The sequence below is a fragment of the Emys orbicularis genome, chromosome 12, assembly GCF_028017835.1.
Source record: "Emys orbicularis isolate rEmyOrb1 chromosome 12, rEmyOrb1.hap1, whole genome shotgun sequence".
Classification (NCBI taxonomy): domain Eukaryota; kingdom Metazoa; phylum Chordata; order Testudines; family Emydidae; genus Emys; species Emys orbicularis.
In genome coordinates this window covers 26,771,053-26,792,650 of record NC_088694.1, presented here as the reverse complement: position 1 = coordinate 26,792,650, position 21,598 = coordinate 26,771,053, and the positions used below count along the sequence as shown (strand labels likewise).

General features: G+C 49.7%; 1 protein-coding gene across 1 annotated transcript in view; it reads right to left on the bottom strand.

Moving 5' to 3' along the window:
- Window positions 1–21,598, bottom strand: part of AHCY (adenosylhomocysteinase) — a 68,382-nt gene that overhangs the window by 16,499 nt on the left and 30,285 nt on the right. The window contains exons 5-9 of the mRNA XM_065414995.1: window positions 15,033–15,145; window positions 10,957–11,164; window positions 10,016–10,103; window positions 8,938–9,055; window positions 3,696–3,890 (exon numbers count right to left, since the gene is read on the bottom strand). Coding sequence (XP_065271067.1) covers window positions 3,696–3,890; window positions 8,938–9,055; window positions 10,016–10,103; window positions 10,957–11,164; window positions 15,033–15,145 — 722 coding nt within the window. The remainder of the gene's footprint in view (window positions 1–3,695; window positions 3,891–8,937; window positions 9,056–10,015; window positions 10,104–10,956; window positions 11,165–15,032; window positions 15,146–21,598) is intronic.

The window sequence follows — 21,598 nt, the reverse complement described above, 5'->3', positions numbered from 1 at the left end:
TGCCGTAGACTTGCTGCAATGTATCGGTGCAGCAAATGACGCCATTGCGCTGTTTGGTACCAAGGTAGCCTGCCTTAGAGCTAGGCCGCGGGAGGTCTTTTGCTCCTCGGGCCATCCCAGTGCCAGAAGGTCCCGATGCCTCTCGGTCAGTGGCTCTGGGTGCCGATGGTACCGGGGCAGATTTGGCGGTCGGAGATTGCCTATTCTGAGGAGATTCTCGCTGAGGCGAGGAGGAGTGAGACCACTTTTTTGTGGCTTTCTGTGGGACTGGGTCCTTTGCAGCTGTTTTTGAAGAGGATCCCATGTCTGACGCAGCCGCGGGTGAGTGCTGGCGGGGAGGGGTCCTGAGCTCAGGATCAGAAGCAGGTCGGAGGGATTTCTCCAGCATCGTAAGTTTTAATTGGAGATCCCTAGCTTTTCTAGTCCTCGCTGTCAGCTCTTTGCAGTGGTGGCACTTCTGTGCGATTGTCTCTCTCCCAGACAATGGACACACTGCGAGTGACCATCTGACACTGGTATTGACAGTCTACAGGTCAGACAACATTTAAAACCTGGAGAACCAGGCATGCCAGAGAGGCTGTTCACAAAGAAGGAATGGGAACAGTCCCTTCCACATGCCTCTGGGCTGTGAGGCAGATGGCCACATCAGGAGGGAAAAAAAGAAAAAAGGTTGTTTTTTCCCCCCCCCTCAAATAGAGAAAAAACGAAGGAAGAAGTAAATGAAGAAGGATAAAACTACAAGGGTTGAACTAAAGGAATAGCAAGGTTTTGAGGGCGCTGCTATTGTTCCGACCAAAGCCAACGGCGGTAGAGAAGGAACTGGGGGGTGGTTGGCTGTGCGCGCTGGGTAGCCATTCGGAGCAGTGCGAGATGGCTACCTTGTGTGCCCAGCCAACCGGGCACTGCTATTGCAAATCTCCAACCAGAAGCGCAGAGGCGCACAAACACCTAAAGTGGAGCACCCACAGGGACACTCCTCGAAGAACAACAATTGGCACACAGCCCTTGTTAGAGCAGGCTCCTTGCCCGATTGCAAGCAGACAGGTTAAGGTTCACATTCAAGGTTAGCTTTGAAAGTGTTGATTTCAAGTTATTCTAGGGGAACTGATGCACCCCCACTAGATAAAGACACACTTGCAAAATATCATCACGCTACCAGCCGAGATATAAAAAGTCTGCCCTCTCTTGCAACCATCACAAAAGGGATTTTTTTTAAACGTCTGAACAAGCTAACAGAAAAGTTCTCTCTGGATGGGAGAGTACATTTGTTGATTACACACAGAAATTCAAACAAACAAACATGCACTAGATAGTCCGTACAAATCTTTCCAATGTTTCTATTGGTAATACTTTAATTTTACCTACATCTTTCTTCTGTGCTGGCACATTAATGCCAACTCCCATTAACCTCCTTGAAAACCTTCCACTAGCAAATGCCACATTTTTAAACTGGGGTTTCTGGTACCAGGCACGTCCCTAAATCAAACATTGATGCAAATTAGTCCCATCTGACATATATAAAATGAACTGTGTGTGGCTTAGTAAGTGGTTAGATCGCGGATCATCTCCCTTATTCAATTGGTTTTACTGGGTTTTATTACTAGGAATAGTATTACAGGGGGCTTGAAGCTGTGTGTTGAGGGGCGGCATTAAAGTAGCATAGCCATTGAATGACTTCATATAATGGTTTTTTTCCCCCAAGAGGAACGGCAGAGATGCATTCCCCCACTCTTTGGCATGATTGATCCCCACAAATCTCCTCCAAAAACACCTTTCTGGCTCATTTTAACAAGTGACAGTGGGAGCTTAGAAGTCCTTCAGCAAACCCTTCATAAACAATTCCGTATCTGTTTAATCTATTGACCAAAGGAAAAACCTTTTCGCATTATCACTTCGGGATCTGGCCACATTTCAAAGGTACAGGGACTTGACTTAGCAGAATCCTTCTCAAACAATGACCATCTCGCCTAATTTGCCGGCTTGTTTCCGAAAATTGAGACCAGACGACAGTTTCTTTTGTAAACTTATGACAGTTGTGACACGATCCAGATTCCTCCTCCCCATCAAGAACAAAGAATCCACTGATCATTTTAAGTTTAAAAGAGAAAAATCAACCAGGATTTGTAGCAAATCCAAGTCAGAGTGTTTGCAGAGATGTGGTGGACATTTAGGCAATTAGGACCAGATTGTGGCCGGCTCTGCTCAGGTGCGCAAGGGGGAGGGGAGGGTTGGAAGCTTTCCCTCTCCCTTCCCCATCCTGCTCCTCATAGGAGCCAGCTGCAATCACAAACTCGCACCACTAGCCATCAAAGGGATAGGGGAGAGTTGGGATGAAGCCAGAGACATACCCCTGCTCCACTAGCCACCAAAGCTGGGCAGGCACAGGAAGAACATGCTACGAACATCTTGACATATACAGCATGAACAATTCTACATGAGTCAGCTCCCAAGGCATCTCACACTGCAGCCCCAAAATACAGGTCATGGATTTAAACCACAGCATGACCCGCAGTGTTCCTGTCACAAGTTCCGGTCCAACTCTGTTGTGAGCAACATGCTGGCTACAAGAGCAGCCCTACTTCAGTGGTGCATGTTTAGCACCCTTAAATCCAAACACACGCTGATGCAATGAAGCTTCTATAAGCAAATACCTGATAAAAGAATTAGCTTGTTCATAGGTAAGATGCCATATGTAAATGAGATGTCTGCCTCCTGATGGATCCATTTTATCAGATTGTTCACTGCTTCAGGTAATAGAAACACTGACATCACAAGGCAACTTGTTTCTAAGGATCCCAATCAACATTAACTTAGCCTCAATACCTGTGAGAGAGGGTTACATTGCTCCCATTTAACCGCTGGGGAAATGGAGGCAGAGGTTACCCAAGGTCACATGGCAAAACTAGGTCAGAGAAGAGAGTTGACATTTTTCCCTTTCTTTGCAGAAATGTCACACACAAAAAGTTTTGAAGTTTCCAAACCCTGAAAGCTGTCCAAATCAGAGACAACCCCCACCCCCTGTGAGACACACAGCTGGAGTGAGTGTATCCTACCCAACAGTCAGGATACCACATGACAGGTCACAGCCAGCTCCCAATCAAAAGTTACAACAGCAAATAATTTTTCAATTTGCTTTTTAAAAAATCCAAAACCCACCACTGTGAAAACATTTGCAAAAAGCAAAGCACCAAAAATGTAGAAATATTGCAACTGAAGTTTCATACAACTGAAAAGTTTTTGTGGAAGTTTTGTTTTCAAATGTGTGTTTTTGGTGCCAAAAGGTTTGAAAAATGTCAAACTAGCTCTAGTTGTAGTTAGGCCTAACTGGATAATATTAAAGAGAGGAAAAGGAGGCAAGCTTTAGGGAGGGGAAATCTCCCTAACAGTGAGCTGGTAGATTGTGCAATGGCCTCCCAAGGAAAGTGTGTAAAGCCTACAGGTTTGGTGATTTCACTGAAAATTACCCAAGACTGGAAGACGTACTATGGAACAACCTTGCACTCGCCAGGCCCAGGAGAGGTCTCATCCACCTTCTGCTTTGTACGGCCATTTTGTCAGCTTCTGAATGAACACATGCCGAAGTTGGACTTTAGCGCTCTAAGCTTAGGTTACTTACAAGGCTATCTGAAGAACTGGGTTGGGTTCACCTGTGCAAGTATATGGAAATAAAATTAAAACATTGTACCCTAACGCACCTTCTTTGGCAGGATATGGACTCCCACGGGATACTTGTCAGTATTGGTCCACAGCTCAATCTGTGCCAACACCTGATTGGTGAAGGAGTTGCTCATAACAAAGCTGGGGTGACCCATGGCACAGCCCAAGTTGACGAGTCGGCCTTCTGCTAGAAGTATGATGTGGCGGCCGTTCTTCAATGTATATCGGTCCACCTTCACAGGAAACAAAACAAACACCAATGAGACAAGAGCATGGAGGCAGCGTATTCCACCCAAAGTCTGGCAGTCCCATCCATCCTGCACAGATGACCAGCAGTTAATATGCAACTTAAACTTTGATTATAATTGAGCTTGACACCACGCACCGTCCAAGTCAAAACATTTGTCTCTCTGTAGGCTGGTCTCACCCAACATGGAACCTAGCAGCTGCTGCTCATTTGGATTGACTTTGAGTCGATCATTTATCCAGCCCCCGGGTTTCTGCAGGTCTACTGCCATTGGAGGGGGACTACTCTGGGCTACCTAACAGCACACATCTGACATATGTGTCAGAGCCAGAGTGGTTCTCTGCACGCAGCCGAACAGGTGCATCTATGTAGTGTGTCAAGACCACCTGCATACACCTAGTCTGCCCTCCCTCCCCATCACACGTCTCACTACATAGACAAGAAGGCAGTTCTATTTTAGATTCCTAACGCAATTGGTTTTGCTTTCCGAACCCCCCACCCCACCCCATCGAGGGGCAGCTTTCAATCAGATGATGTGGTCTGCCACAAGTCTCTCCGCAGAAACAAGTGATCTTGCAAGTTCATCTGCCGAGAGGAGCGAACAGCAATGTAAGATTGACTGCGATGACAAATAGGGTCTCTGAGCCTGTCCTGAAAAGAATGGGCAAAATCCAGGACTCGTATATTTGTCACGTGCTTCTCAATGCAACAATTTTACTAGATGCCGCACGACAGTTTATTCAGGCATCTAGGGCACAGGCTAGTCCTGCTGTTCATTTCTGCATAACATGTTTGCCCCTCTTTCCTATTGCTTTACCACATCTGGGAACTTACTCCATTAAAGCCAACAGTGGAATCCTGACCAATTCTGGATCTCAAAGTTATACTGGTGTCACTGCTCAGGCCTTCCACTGAGTTATTACAGAATAGATTGGATCTTTGGTATTTATTTAATGTCACATGTTTGGAGGGACACTGTCACATTATAGGTCTTTGCCTATGCTATTAATATCTTAAGTTATTCAAAAGTGAAAGACAAACACAGTTTCTTGATATTTACGCTTTTTTAAATCTTTGCCTTTCACTCAGTTTGCACATAGAACACTTTCCATTTTGATCTGAGCGCTACCATATTTGAGTTTCAGGCCTTGTAAGGCGCAGAGTTAATTTTAACACAACTGTTCTCAGGGGGATTTTTAAAATTTGAAGAAATATTTCTATTGAGATTTTTAAAAAAGCTTGTTTGTACAAAATATAAACTTTGCACCAAATTTAAACGAACACAGTCTCTCCCTTTTTATACAAAGAATTCTACAGGTCCCGCTAAAAACCTTACTGGAAAATAGTCATGTAGCTAGGGCATTCTCTGGCTGTGCTTCAATACTAGAGATATTCCCACTTCAATGCTTCTGTGTCATTTATTTTCAGCATGGTTTGTGTGTAACGTAAATGTAACTCCCTCAAACGGAAGCCCTAAACAGACTGGCCATAAATCTACCTTCCTACTCCAGTTAGGTTGGGTGGAATTAGCAAGGCAGTTCTCTAATGCAGCGGTTCTCAAACTGTGGGTCGGGACCCCAAACTGGGTCACGACCCCATTTTAATGGGGTCACCTGGGCTGTCATTAAATTTGCTGGGGCCCGGGGCTGAAGCCAAAGTCCAAGCCGCACCACCCAGGGCTGAAGCCCTCAAGCTTTGGGGCTCAGGCTTTGGTCCCCCTTCCTGGAGTCTTGTAATTTTTGTTGTCGGAAGGGGGTCATGGTGCAATGATGTTTGAGAAACCCTGCTCTAATGCATAGTTGCAAGGTTCCTTCTGGGACGGTAGTTCTCCAGGTGTAATTCGTGGGCCATCACTGGTGTGCAGAGCCCTTCCTGGAGTGAAATATGGGGGTGAGAAGGGAGAAGAGATGATCTGTGAAGCACTCATGCGAAGTGGCCAACAGAAGGGAACCGTTTACAAACTGCTGTAGTGCAGAGAAAAGGATCTCTTTTGGCACTTCCCATCTTGGTGCCAGGCAGAAGCTACAGGAAACTGTTAAGTACAAAGACGGATGTAGCCCCGTGGCTGTACATTCCTCTGGCTTTAACAGGGACAGCATGTCAGAAGAACCTGGCAAAGAGGCAAAGTGATTTATCTCAGGCAATAAAGGGCACGTTTTCAGAGGAGCTGAGCATTTGTAAAGATCTCGCCCTAAAGCATTCCAAGTTAGCTAACTGAAAACACAGATTTATCACATTCTTCACCACCCTCTCCTAGCGGCCACTCTACGCTCCAATGGCACTGCAGCAAGAATGGTCAGCCAAGCAATCAGTCACTGGCCTGCAGGCTCCTATAGCACCTGGCATAGGATCCAGGCCACAGCCTTGGGGAACTGCAGCAACAACAGGGTGGAGCCGGCAACAGTTACTGCCATATTGCTACTGGGCTCCGTTCATGAGTCTTCAGCTCTGGCTGCGAGAGCCCCTTTCCTTAGAGACCTAGCCAAGCTCTCCTAAACAAAACTTCCTGTGAAGGAGCTTCACTCTGGATTTTCTGGCTTTTAAATTGCTTTTCTCCATCTGAAAATAGATTGGATACGTGACAACTTCTCTCCTCTGAGTGTCCAAGTTCACCTTGCCTACCATTGGGTTTTCCTTCTGCTCTGCAGCTTGAGGTGGACATGTCAGTCACCAAGCACAAGGAAAGCAGCCCAATGGGAATGCACCAAGAGCAGAACCACAACTGAGCTAACATTAGAAACACAACTTATCAACTGCCCATGAACAACTCTACCTATAGAGTACAGCAGCGTAGATAGCTCTCCAATTAACAGGCGAGTCACAGCAGCAAGATGAGACACACCTCTTCCCTGGGTGCCAAAATGTCTCTCTTGTGCAGGCTCAACTCCAAAATCAAGATTTGAAAACTGTGAAACCAAAGAGATGGCCTTGAATATTTACAGGCTATACCCCGAGGCTCATTTGCCAGGCACTCTAAGTGAATAGGTGAGTAGTTGGCCAAGTTGCTACTTTGGACTGAAATGATCGTGGTCCAAGAGACAGATGATGCCTTTATTCTAGAGTTTTTGACCTTTCCTGTAGCATTTTGCTCTTACACTTTCTACGCTTTTATATTGCACTTTAGCCACCTAAATCAGTGCTTTTAGATGCCTTTTATCTGTTAGGTGGTAGAGCTGTAGAGACTTTTAAATGCCCAGATTCTTGCCAGGTAAGTCTTGGCTGTACCAAGGACATGCAGTGGTGACCAGAGATTTTCCTGGGAACGTTTAGGTTTGGGGCAGAACAATGCCGCACGGCCAGACACACTGCGTGCAGAAGAGATGGCTACTAGAAACGTTACTTTGATAGATAAGAACAGGGAAATCGAAGAATAAGCGTCCATGGTACATATAGTGGTTTGGTTAATTGCATCCAGGACCACAGTTAAGTGCCAGGGAGCTGTTCCATGCATTTCATGGAGACTACTCAGCGCTGTTGCCCTTGGGACATTCTTGACATACGGAGGAAAGAAATTCTCCTAGAGTTAGTTTACTCTTTGAGGAAACAGCTGAAAAATGCTTTCTAGGAGCTATCTTTCAACTGACCTGAGGACAATTTGAGGGATTTCTGCAGATCTCTGCTTGATGCCTTCTGCCACCCTGCCCTGGGACTGAAGTTTGGGGATATTAAGTCGGATTTCCCTCCCAATCCCTCTGGCTTTTCTTTCTCAACACTGAAAAGGTTTCAATTACTTTCGTGGAACAGCCTTTCATTCTTAGTTGCTCTACTCAATGTCCAGGCTGTCAGACAGAGTGCTCTGCCAGGGCGCTCAGACACGGCAGGGATGGAACATGGGCAGCATATGACTCGGATGTTTCTACTCAGGAAGGAGATATGGAAGTGGCAAAGACAGCTCAATCGGCTGGGGAGCCAGAGCTCTGGGGCCAAGAGGGGGCTTCTAGAATCACTGACAGTCTCTCCTGCTGAATTTTCCTCATTGGCCTGGATGGAAAAGGAAAGACACTGAGGAGACCGGTTGGTCGTGACTGACAGGAAGCTCAAGAAAGAGGCAACTCTGTATTTGGCTTGTTGGCAAAGAGGCCCCCAGCTGGTTCCAGTCTATCTGGAGAATCCACCCCTGAGTGCACTGACACCACATTCCTTTTAGCCTTCCATTTTGCCAACTCACTCTCTATTCAGGGGTTACTGGGGACCCTGATAGATCCTGAGTCAAGTTTTCATTTTTCCTCCATTCTCCTGCCTCCTCTTTGCACCGAGCTCAGCCAGCACACAGAGTCCAACCACAAAGGGCCAGTCCCTGACAGGTGCTGCTGACCCCTGGCTGCTTACTCTGGAGAGGGCTCTCCAAAGGATCAGAATGGATGCTCCCAGTACGTCTCACGCCCAGCAGGTCAGCAGGGCAGGCGATGACCTGTCTGGATCCCAGCAGCCAAGCTAACCATTAGCTTAGCCTCAAGACAACCTCAGAGGCCTCATCCACAGGAGCCCAGAGGAAGGTTAAATGCCATTTGTCCTAGTCTCCAAACAGCCAGCTCTATTGGAGGACCCAGCCTGCTTTCGAGAAGTGAGCCAGGCCAGGAGCCAGAGACAATGCCCCATGATGGCACTGCAAACAAACACCTTTCCAAGCTCACTTTCTCCTGACATTATCGAAGTTGCCTCCTGTAACGAATGGTCTTTATCCAGTTCACAGCCTACACTAGCACCATTGTAAGTTCTGGGTCTCCCTTTTCCAAGGTGGTCACAATACAGAGAACAAGCCAAGCCATGGCTTCCAAGCCAAAGATGGCCCTAGTCTAATGGGTACCCATCATTCCAAATGCCAGGCAATACAGCTGTGCATCATTTCTTCTGCCTGTTGATCTGGTACAGAAGAAAGGAGAACCTGTTCATGTTTCCAACAGCGAGGAGCAAGGCTGGGGGTCTCCAGTTATGGAGAGTGTCTGAGGGGGAATCAGCCCTCCTATGCATGGGACATTGATTCGGATTAGCTGCCTCTCCCTCACGCTAGGTCCTGCTGAGGGCCGACTCACCTGGGGCTTAACATTCACCGTCTCCATCGCGTTATCGTTTAGCCACTTCGCATCAACTTCCACGTCAAAGTGGCCGATGTTACATACGATGGAATCGTCCTTCATCTGCTCGAAGTGTCTGCAACGAGAAACCAGGCTCTGTCACGGAGCAGGGCATCGGAGGGCGATGTTCCACTCCACCTGCGCTGGCTAGCAGCGCAGCGTCACGCAGGGAGAAAGGGGGAACGCAAGGTGAATCCTGAGAAGATGGGTCCCCACAGGATGCCACCGGCCCAAGAGTGGAACCTTGAAAGAGGCTTGGGTGGGGGAGTCACCTCAACACCTTATCAGCCACCCCTTGTCAATTTTACCTTATGATGTCAATATTCACAGGCACAAGAGCAACAAGAGGGCAGTGGGACTGCTCCGGATGGAGGGACTGCAAGCTGGGGCTTGAGGGGAGGGGCCACCAGGGTATTTGTCAGGCATGATAGGGGCAATGAGCTTGTTTCATTAGCTCACAAATGGAATCTCTCTCCTGAAAGCCATGGCAAGATCCTGCGACAGGCAGAAAGTTCCCCTGGCCATCACTAGAGCAACACCTTCGAATGGCAAACCTTCAACAGAATCAGTCATGTCTCTCCTAACGTTGGGGGCAAGAGTAGCAGCAAGAGTCAAACTTAAGCCAGAGGTTCTGGCCCAGCTTCCTCCCCCAGCTCTGCCTGTGTGCCTCAGTCTTGACTTGCACACCCCTCCTGTTACTCTGGTCCTGGATTCCCTCCCTCCCCCCAATCTCTGCCAGTGTCCCTCACCACCAACCCCCAGCACTCCCTGTTATTCCATTCCAGTGTTCCCTATGGCTCCACCAATGCCCCTCACCGCAGACCACACACCCCTCCCCACTTTGCGCCCTCAAAGAAACCATGATTGGGATGTACAAAAATCTCTACTGGAGACCAAAATCCTGACCACCTGTGAACAAAATCCAGCCCCGCAGAGCTGAACAGCCAGTGCATGAACCCCCACTGTGCTGCCAAGCAGAGTCATGTCAATATCTGAACACCGGTCAGTTTGCATTCAGCCAGGGGATGGACAGTACCTGCCCTGCACGATATCAATGCATCCCGTGGTGGTGACAAAGATGTTCCCTTCTTTGCAAGCCTCTTCCATGGTCGTAACCTCATAACCTGAAGGTCAAAAGAAAATTGTCATTCTCTGTCCTGGCAAGAGCCTCCTCTCCCAGCCAACGCCGACAAATGAAGGGAAGAGGCCCAGTTCTGATACTAAACAGGAACTCCAGCACAAGAGGCAGTCGTCCCCGACCTGTTACTCTTTCATCCCGAGTGTCCGTGCAATGCAATTGTTGACATAATGCCTCATTGGGCCACATTCTCAAAGGAGGATGCACTTGCAATATTTGCAGGCTCCACATTCGTGAGAGCACAAAGCCCTGCGTGTGCATGGACTCATGCATTGAAGTGGGGTGACTGCACGTGTAACAGCCAGGGATCATGGAGTCTGATTTGCTTCCTTGTCACTCTCTCAAGCAGGGCTTCACAAAGGGCTTCACATTCCTTAAGCAGCCTAGAGCATAACGGAGGTGGATGCTTGGTATTTTCAAGTGGAGAGAGTCCCTTGAAGTCTTAACCCAGGATGGAGGTTAGAGCTGTCTGAGCAGAAGGAGCCAGCTCAACACCTGTTCAGAAAGTGGGCTACAGCACCACGAAGCAGAGAGGGCCTACCCCAAATGTTTCAACTATGGTGCAACCTCAAATCCAGGTAGCTATTTGGAGAGGATAACATCAAGCATCCCAACAGGAGTATGTAGTTTAAGCCATTAATGACTCCTCTCCCTACAGTCAGAAGGGAACAGTCCACTATGGGCACCATCACACTGGAGGAGTTGCCTCTATCAAAGGACTAGGGCTATTCATCTTCCTAGTGACTAACATCACTTAGTACTCTACAACAGACTACAGAACCCACCAATGTATACACCAAGTTCCGAATCCCCCACCCCGACAATCTGCAGCTGCTCACCTTCCATGGCTGCCTGCAGCGCGTTGATTGGATCAATTTCCGTGATGATGACCCTGGCTCCAAAGTTTCTCAAGGCTTGAGCACAACCTTTGCCGACATCACCATAGCCTGCCACGACAGCCACTTTCCCAGCAATCATGACATCCGTGGCACGTTTAATGCCATCAATAAGGGACTCTCGGCAACCGTAAAGGTTATCAAATTTACTCTGGGGAGGAAAGCAGCCATTTCAGAAGAGCTGAAGCAAACGCTAGGAGACACGCATGCTTCCTATTTACAGAGAACCTAGATGAACTTATCAAATACCATGAGGCTGACAGTCGGCTAAATGCCTTTAACCACATCAGTGCAAGATAGGTCTAACTGAACATGGGTTTGGTTGCATTCCTTTCACTGGCTTTTGAACCTGGCCCAGGTGGCTATAGCAGACATCTGTTGTCAGAACCCTCCTCATCCAGGAGGCATTTCATGGGTGTATTCACCTGTTGGCCAGTTCTTGGGCTCCTGAAAACAGCCTCCCTGGGATTACTAAAAGTGACCAACAACAGAATAAAGCATGGGAGCCTGTCGCATACAGGGGCCTGGATAGCAGGAGTCGTGTCTCATACGTACACAGCAGGGAGCTGCTGTTCGCTCAGATTCCATGTTAAACATTTGCTACAGAAGCCTACGGACTGTTCCAAACATCACGGTTGGACACTGAACAGGCAGCAGTAACAAGATAGTTAGCGTCAGGGGTGCTAGAACAATTTTTATAGTGGGGGTGCTGAGAGCCATTGAACCAAACTGTAAAGCCTATATTATAATGGAAAACACTTCAAGCCAGGGGGTGCTGCAGCACACCCGTGTAGTTCCAGCACCTATGGTTAGCATGCATGCAGGTACTTCTAACTCTGCTATCTTTGCAGCAGTATCTTTAGGGAACGCGTGTGTGTGTGTGTGTGTGTGTGTGTGTGTGTGTGCTCTAGAAGTGACAAGCAGCCAACTGCCTGCATGCATAACTCCAGGATTCCAAGCCACCAGGTCCCAAAGCTCGCAAGGTACATTCCAGTCACTGCTCCCCCACCATCTGCAATGAGCTGAAGTTCCACATAGTCACCTCAGTGGATACTCAGTCAAGGACAATCAGAGTAAAACTGCTCCAAGGTACCATGCATTCAAAGCAAGGAACCCTGGATTTCATTTCTCTCACTCTTGCCTTACAAATCAGTGACATAGGTATCTATGAATTCAAACCCTGAATTCAAAACTCCGCTAAGAAACAGAAGCCAAACATAATGGCATTCCATGTTTTTATCCTCCTGAGCCTAGTGGGCATTTCTCGCTGAAATGTCTTTCCCTCTTTATGCACTTTACCTTTTTCTCCCCACCCTCTGGCTCTGTTTTGGCAGGGGAGATGTGAAACTTAATCTGGGCCCTAAAAAAAAATATAGATCTCAGTTTGAGAAATTACAGGACGCCAGGAAAGACTCTGGCTACCGAAGTTTTGCTTTGCTTTACAGGACATGAATAACGAGATCACAGACGAGAAGATAGAGCCAACGAGAACAAGGAAACTCCAGTCTCCAAGCCTGCCCTCAATAACACCAGCAGGGAACCAGAATGCAGTGGTAAGGTTGAATGGCTAGAAGAACCCAAAAGAGGAGATGCAGCTTTTACAACTGAATACACACCTCTAGCTTGGCCCCTTTGTGTGTGCGCATCACGTGGGGGATCACATACTGTGTACCAAATACTGCACTATTATTGTGCCTTGTCACCTTAGATCTCAACTTACCTTCAACATACGAACTATGATCTCACAATTTAACGTATAGGCATTATAAACCACAGGGAACAGACATGACATTTGATTTTATTCCGCTAACAGCCACCTGTTCTATGCTCCCAAAAGCACAGAGATAAATCTAAAGAAGCACAGCGTTTTAGGATGGAAACTATCTTGCAGCCTTAGATATGGCAGACACTGCCAGCTATTCACTATATCAGAGGAACATTGTGCTGAAAGGCAAATGCCAAGTCTCAGTCTTATTCCAGACAAAAATAAAACTAAGTAAAAGTTAAGGATTGTCTGTAACTTACTGTGGCAAGATCTTCCTGCTCAGAATGTTACAGTGAATAGCTGTGAACAAACGGCATGGAATTGAGCAATTCAGATGACATAGACTAACCCACTCTGGCAGAATGTGGATCTTTGTCTCCCTCTAGTAGCGTCTCACACCCAGCTAGGGATGTAAATATTGTTTTAAAAAGTTAACCGGTTAAACGATTAAAATTATATCATTTATCCGGTTAACTGCTGGGGCTGCAGTCGCTCCGGCCAGTCCTTTGTGGTCACCAGGCTGATGGAGGCTGTTCTTCAGTTGGGAGAGTGGAGAGAAAGTGGGCCAAGTAATAGTTAAGGGAAGAGGGACTTAATGCCCCATAAGACAGCAAGTTAAGGTCCCAGTTCAGCCACCTTAGATGGCAGCAATTCAGTCTGGACAGTGGGAGAAGAAACTCCGTAGGGAAACCAAAACTATGTGGCTAGTACAAAAACCTGTTTTTCAAACTCTCCTGAGCCCAATGAGAAGCTTCTCCCTTCCCAAGGGCAGAGGCACAGATGGGGACCCAGCGACACATCCCAACGGGTAGAGCGGTGCTGACATGCAGTGTGGCACTGGGCAGCGCCATTTCTCATGGACAAGCTACAAGTCAAAGATTCTCTGCCCTGCAAACACCCACACTGGGACAAGTATCAGAGGGGTAGCCGTGCTAGTCTGAATCTGTAAAAAGCAACAGAGGGTCCTGTGGCACCTTTAAGACTAACAGAAGTATTGCAGCATAAGAGTCACTTGCGTCTGATGAAGTGGGCATTCACCCACAAAAGCTTATTGCAGCTTATGCTGCAATACTTCTGTTAGTCTTAAAGGGGCCACAGGACCCTCTGTTGCTTTCCACACTGGGACAGAAAATCAGTAAGGGCAAGATTTTCAAAGGTATTCAGGTGCCTAATGCACCTCACTCCTGATTTCAATGGGAGTTCAGCACCTAGGCGCTTTTGAAAACCCCACTAGACGCCTACCTGCATCTTTAGGTACTTAAATACCTCTGAAAAACTGGCCCCAAGTTCCCCGCCTCCCTCTAGAGTCACCGCCACAATTCAGTAAGAAGTGAAGCAACATGCACTCATGTCCCAACCCAACGTCACTTCCAGGAATGGCAGGACAGCTCAACTCCCTTGCCCAACCCTGAGCTTGGGCAAGTGACTCTCCTTTGAGAGGTCCATGGCAGTAGGCAGGAGACAGACAGCAAGGTGGTCTAGTGGAGCTGGCACTGGACTGGGAGTAGGAAGACCTGGGTTTTAACCTCAGCTCCTCCACTGACCTACAGTGACACCTTAGGCAAGTCTCTTGACTTCCACATCTGTTTTCCCTCCCACCCTTTATCTGTCCTGTCTGTTTAGATCAGTGGTTCTCAACCTGTTTGCCACTGTGGGCCACATATGCAGCTCTCTCTGTGTTATGTGGGCCACATCCACAATATATATATATACACACTGTCTGTATGGGCCTAAGGATGTCACATAGGCCGCAGCTGTGTGCTGATTGGGCCACAAGCAGCCCACGGGCTGAGAACCACTGGTTTAGACTGTAAGCTCTTCAGGGCAAGGACGGTCTCTCACTGTGTGTTGGCACAGGGACTAGCATAATGGAGCCCTGAACTCCGCTGACAACTTTGCGTGCTGCTGTAATACAAATAAATATGAACGAATGCAAATTCTTGGACACAGGCAAGGCACTGGTGCTTTATTCTGCACCACAATTTTTTTGAAGTTGCAAAAAACACGGAAAGGTCCATTAAGATGCCACACTGCATTAACTCCGACATTTCCCAGGTCCCTTCCACAGCCTCAGCCCACCCACCCGATGTCAAGATTTATTAGCCACCAGGCCTGAGAACAACCAGCCCCAGTCCGCGAGTGGTCTAGCATAGCACGCACCCAGATGCGGTGCAGAGCAGCAGACTGCCGTGGCACTAGCAGATTGCATCTCAATGGAAGGGGGGGGGGAGCAGCAGAGCGCTGGCTGCGTTACCTTGGTGACAGAATCATTGACGTTGATGGCTGGCACTTTCAGGCTCCCATTGGCTTTCATCTTATACAGGTTGTGAACCCCCGTAGTTGTCTCCTCCGAGATGCCTTTAATTCCTGCAGGCGAGACCAGAAGAGCCATGTTGCAAACTGAAATGTCCAGATACTGTGGCGGGGCCCAGAGTGGCCTCTGGAAGAATTCTGCCAGTGGGGAGGAGGAAGAGACAAGAACCCCTCTCCTATGGGACTGTTTGGGTCTTTAAACTCCAGGTTTACATCCCTGTGTTTACCTGATCCTCTCCCAATGTAAACAGCTTCAGTACAGTCTTCAGGGGGCAGCAGCGTTTTTAGCACATAAAGAAGTTACCAAGAAAATAGCTTGAGAAAGTCACAGCTCCCCAAATGCCCCCAAAATAACTTTGCAGATGCCAGCCAGGGATCTCAAGCAGCTGCAGAAGCATTAATGACTTTAGTCTCAACCCCCCTCTGAGGCATTATCCCCGGTTTACAGATATGGAAACTGAGGCACGCAACAATTACATGACTTACCCAAGGCGTCACAGGGAGTTTGTGGCAGAGCTAAGAGTAGAACCCAGTTCTCCAGCCTTCCAGTCCTGTGCTTCAGCTACCAGACCAGGCTCCCCATTGCCAATATCATACATTTCATATAATTCATCCTACAGTATTTTATGAACCCTACATGCACAAATCTCTTACCCACCACTGAAATGGAACCGCCTCTGGGTTGGAACATGGCAGCTGTTTAACTTATCACAGTAACACTGCACCCTTTAAGACAGAAAGTGAAGAAGAGTACCATACCCAACTAAAACAGCAGGCGGGAGTTTTAGGCGAAAAGAAAATGATTTCACATATTGGACAGCCCTATCTTGTGAAAAAGGACTAACACATACATGAAGTATCAGGAGGAGCAAGCTAACTAGAAGCTGGTGGAAATTTTTCTATTGAAACTTTTTTCCAGCCAAAATGCAAGTTTACAAGAAAAGAAACCAACCAACCACACCACCTTGCATTTAGCTATTTAAAAAACATTTTGAAACCTTTTTGCAGTTTCATTTATGAGGTGTCATAAAAACAGTTGCACAAAAATATTTCAAGTGAAAACTTTTTTTGTTTCTTTAAAGGTTTCTTTGCAAAATAGTCTTTCCTTTTTTGGCCAGATCTACGTTAACCTGGCTGTAAGTATCCCAGGTGAACTCCTAAGTACCTGGAATAATCGATAGCCTGCACTAAGAAAGCTGCTCAAGACATCTCCCTCTTTAGAGTTGCCCCTGCCATCTCTCCAAACACAATTACCTCCATGTCTCTGGAGCCTTATCTTCCTGCAGTGGAGTTGGGGCAGATCAGTGGTGTAACAGAGACAGGCACTATGTACTGAAGGTACTTCTACACCATCACCATGGTATCTGAGCACCCCACAGGCTTTAATGTATTTATCCTCACAACACCCACGTGAGGTAGGGAAGTTCTTTGACCCCCAGTTTGACAGCTTGGGAACTGAGCACCAAAGAGACTAAGGCTATGTATACACTACGCAGCTTTTAGCAACACGGCTGTGCCACTACAAGGCGCAGTGTAGCCGCTGTCTGTAGGCAGGAGAGAGCTCTCCTGACAACAAAAAACTTCCACCCGCAACGAGCAGCGTTCGCTCCTGCCAACAAAGTGCTAGTCACACCGGCACTTGTCATCGGCAAAACTTTTGTCTTTTGGGGGTAGTGGTGGTTTTTTTTTCTTTTTTCTTTTTAACACCTCAGAACAACAAAAGCTTTTTCTTTCACTTGCCAGTGTGGACAAAGCCTAAGTGACTTGGCCAAGGCCACACAAGAAGTCTGGGGCAGAAAAGGGAACTGAACCCAGGTCTCGGGAGTCCCAGACTAGCACCCGAATCACCCTTCCTTTTGGCCACCGAGTGGCCAATAATCTGATTCAGGACATGAGTGGCGCTGTCGGCAGGCCCAGGTGATGGAAATGTACTGTGGGTAGGTCTCCGTGACTGCCGCGATCTGCATGACAAACACGGATTCCATGACTTTCCGCGACCTCTGTGATTTCTGCAGAGGCCAGTGTGGCTGACCCCAGGGCTGCCCAAGCAGCTGGTTCCAGGTCAGATGCTCAGGTGGTCCTGAGGCCAGCCACGCCAGCCCCGCAGCCAGCCGCTCCGGCCGCTGCTGGAGTGACCCCAGGGCCAGCCGCTCCGGCCGCTGCTGGAGTGACCCCAGGGCCAGCCGCTCCGGCCGCTGCTCGGGCGGCCCTGGGCAGATAGTCCTTTGGACTGTCCGAGCAGCGGTTCCCGGGCATGCAGTGCAGCCACTTCCCCAGGCAGCCCCAGCCCTGTCCCCCACCCCCAGCAGCGGCCCCCTTAAGATTTAGTGAGGGATATTTATATATAAAGTCATGGACAGGTCACAGGTGCATGAATTTTTGTTTATTGCCCGTGACCTGTCCATGACTTATACTAAAAATACCTGTGACTAAATCGTAGCCTTAACTATGGGACAATAAGGAACAGCTTTTTTTGCTCCTTTAAGTTTTCCATATGGGAGGGGACCAAAAACTAGAGAACATTCACATGTAGCATTCACAGAAACGGCTTTAAAGAGCAGGATTCTTGAGGGAATGAAGCCTGGAGTCAGATTGAGTTATTTTGAAAGGCTGAAGGATGGGACCTGTTTTCCTAGCTGAAGTTCACTCTGGGAAAGAAATCTGGATTCACTTAACTCACTGGGATTAAATTTCAACACGTTGATCTCAAATTGCTCCCCAAGGCAGCAAACACGTGTTTGCCTGCCGTGGGCCCGTGCTTAGGCATTAGCAGTAACAGCGTCACGCTGGCAAGGGCAGTCCAGTCCAAAGAACATCTCCATTCTATAGGAAAATAACCTGGCCCCTCTTAAGCAATTAATCAAACCAGTAGCTGGCTGGCAAGAGGGACAGTCTCACATGCACTCTGGTGTATATGCAAAGGCATGAGAAAAGACGGTTACTTACCTTCTGTAACTGTTGTTCTTCGAGATGTGTTGTTCACGTCCATTCCACATTAGGTGTACGCGCGCCGCATGCACGAATCGTCGGAAACTTTTTCCCTCAGCGGCTCCCGTCGGGCCCGCAGGGTCTCCCTTCCCGCCAGAGCGGCGCCCCGCCCCAGCGTATATATATCCCTGCTGGCCCGACCCTCCCTCAGTTCCTTCTTGCCGGTGACTCCGACAGAGGGGAAGGAGGGTGGGAAGTGTAATGGACGTGAACAACACATCTCGAAGAACAACAGTTACAGAAGGTAAGTAACCGTCTTTTCTTCTTCGAGTGCTTGTTCACGTCCATTCCACATTAGGTGACTCACAAGCTTACCATTGGAGGAGGGTAGGAGTCAAGGAATAACAGATTGAAGCACCGCCCTGCCGACCATCGCGTCATCTCTGGTCTGATGGTGGATCGCGTAGTGGGCTGTGAAGGTATGAACCGACGACCAGGTGGCTGCCTTGCAGATCTCCTGAAGCAGGACCTGCGCCAAGAAGGCCGTCGAGGACGCTTGGGCCCTAGTAGAGTGAGCCCGGATCGGAGGTGCAGGCACGTTGGTGAGCTCGTAGCACGTGCGTATGCAAAGCACGATCCACGCCGACAGGCGTTGCGTTGAAATAGGCTGGCCCTTCATCCGTTCCGCAATGGCCACGAATAGCTGAGTCGATTTGCGGAAAGGCCTGGTACGGTCCAGATAGAAAGCCAACGCCCGCCGCACATCGAGGGTATGCAGGCTACGATGGCGAGGGTCCGTATGGGGCTTGGGGAAGAACACCGGCAAACAGATGTCCTGCCCCATGTGAAAACTCGTGACCACCTTAGGGAGGTACTTAGGGTGAGGCCTAAGTTGCACCTTATCCTTATGAAAAACAGTATAAGGAGGTTCTGAGGTGAGGGCCCTCAGCTCCGACACCCTCCTAGCCGAGGTGACAGCCACGAGGAACGCGACCTTCCAGGAAAGGTGCATGAGGGAGCAAGAGGCCAGGGGTTCAAAGGGGGCCCCCATGAGTTTAGTGAGGACCAGGTTGAGGTCCCACGGGGGTATAGGTGGGCGAGTGTAGGGGAACATCCTATCCAGCCCCTTGAGGAATCGGACCACCGTGGGGTTGGAAAACACGGACAGCCCCAATTCCCCCGGGTGAAACGCCGATATGGCGGCTAGATGCACCTTAATAGAAGCGGGGGCCAGGCCCTGGCGCCTAAGGCTCAGCACGTAATCCAGGATTATTGGTATTGAGGCCCGCAAGGGCTGGGCGCGCTGAGACTCACACCAGAGGGAGAAGCGCTTCCACTTGGCCAGGTAGGTTGCCCGTGTGGAGGGTTTCCTACTACCCAGGAGGATTTGCTGGACCTCCTGGGAGCATCTGTGCTCCGCCTCATTTAGCCAGAGAGCAGCCATGCCGTGAGATGCAGCGATGGCAGGTTCGGGTGGAGTAGGCGACCTCGATCTTGTGTTATGAGGTCGTGATGGAGGGGGAGGGCTATCGGAGAGGCCACGGACAGCTCTAAGAGAGTTGTGAACCAGTGTTGACGAGGCCACGCCGGGGCGATGAGAATGACCTTCGCCCTGACCCTGCGGGTCTTCAGAAGGACCCTGTGGACGAGTGGGAACGGGGGGAAGGCGTATCGCAGGCTCCCTCCCCACGGGATTGCAAAGGCGTCCGCCAGAGAGCCCGGACTGCGGTTCTGGAAGGAGCAAAACTGTGGGCACTGGCTGTTTTCCACGGTGGCAAACAGATCCACCTGGGGAAACCCCCACCTCAGGAAGATTGAACGGAGGATGTCCCGCCTCAGCCTCCACTCGTGTGTGAGATAGGACCGTCTGAGACGGTCCGCCAATCCGTTCTGGACTCCGGGGAGATATGCAGCCTGGAGGTGTACTGAATGGGCTATGCAGAAGTCCCAGAGGAGGAGTGCCTCGCGACAGAGGGGAGAGGACCGGGACCCGCCCTGCTTGTTTATGTAGAACATAGCGGTAGTGTTGTCTGTCAGAACTGACACGCCGTGCCCTCTTATGGTGGCGTGAAAGGTCTGGCAGGCGAGGCGAACCGCCCTCAGCTCCTTCAGGTTGATGTGAAGCGACTGTTCCTCCCTGGACCACAAGCCCTGAGTGCGTAGGTCCCCTAGGTGCGCCCCCCAACCCAGGTCCGACGCGTCCGTCACCAACGTCAGAACTGGTTGTGGGGCGGCGAACGGGACCCCCGCAGACCTGCTGTTGGTCGAGCCACCAACAGAGGGCGTTCGATACCCGAGCCGGGATCGTGACCACCATGTCTAATGGGTCGCTGTTGGGGCGATATACTTGGGCCAACCACAGCTGCAGAGGCCGGAGCCGGAGGCGGGCGTGTCCAACCACGTGGGTGCATGCTGCCATGTGCCCCAAGAGCTGCAAGCAACGTCTGGCCGTGGTCGTGGGGAATCTCTGGATGGAGGTCACGGCCTCCTGGATTGCCCGGAAACGCGATACGGGAAGGCTTGCCCTCGCCACCACCGAGTCCAGGACTGCCCCTATGAATTCCAGTCTCTGTGTGGGGACTAGTGAGGACTTGGGCACATTGACCAACAGGCCGAGATCGCGGAACACTTGTAGCGCCAAAGTCACGTGGGCGTGAACCTCTGCCTCTGACCGGTCCGCTAGGAGCCAGTCGTCTAGGTATGGGTAGACGCGCATCCGTCGCTTCCGAAGGAAGGCCGCCACCACAGACATGCATTTCGTGAAGACACGTGGGGCCGTTGCGAGGCCGAAGGGCAAGACCGCAAACTGAAAATGGCGTTGCTGGATAGTGAAGCGCAGGAACCGCCGGTGAGCCGGGCGGATAGCGATGTGAAAGTACGCGTCTTTCATATCGAGGGCAGCGTACCAATCCCCCGGATCCAGGGAAGGAATGATGGTACCGAGGGAGACCATACGGAAACGTGGTTTTTGCAAGTACTTGTTCAGCTTGCGAAGGTCCAGGATAGGACGGAGGCCCCCTTTTGTCTTGGGAATGAGGAAGTATCTGGAATAGAACCCTTTTCCTCTGAGGTCTGGAGGAACCTCTTCCTCCGCCCCTACAGCGAGGAGGGTCCGTACCTCCTGCATAAGGAGTTGCTCGTGAGAGGGGTCCCTGAAGAGGGACGGGAGGGGGGGGGGGGGGCGAGGAAAACTGGAGGGCATATCCTGACTTTACCGTGCGGCGGACCCAATGGTCTGATGTTATATGGGACCAGGCACGGAAAAAACGGGATAGGCGGTCCCTGAAACACAGGGGAGGATCCGGGGAAGAGATCGGTACGCAGTCCTCGATCGCGTCTTCAAAATCCTTGTTTATTGCCCGGCTGCGGCTTGTTGTTGTTGTTGCCCTGGCCTTGACCCTGGTTAGGCGTATTGTTGCGCCTACGCCTATTGTCTCTGCCCCGCCTATGGTAAGGCTCGTGTCGAGGGCGAGGCTGGTACTGCCTCTGTGGAGGCTGTGGCTTAAAGGGTTTCCTCTGCGTCACGGGGGTATGCATCCCCAAGGACTTGAGGGTCGCCCGCGAATCCTTGAGGCCATG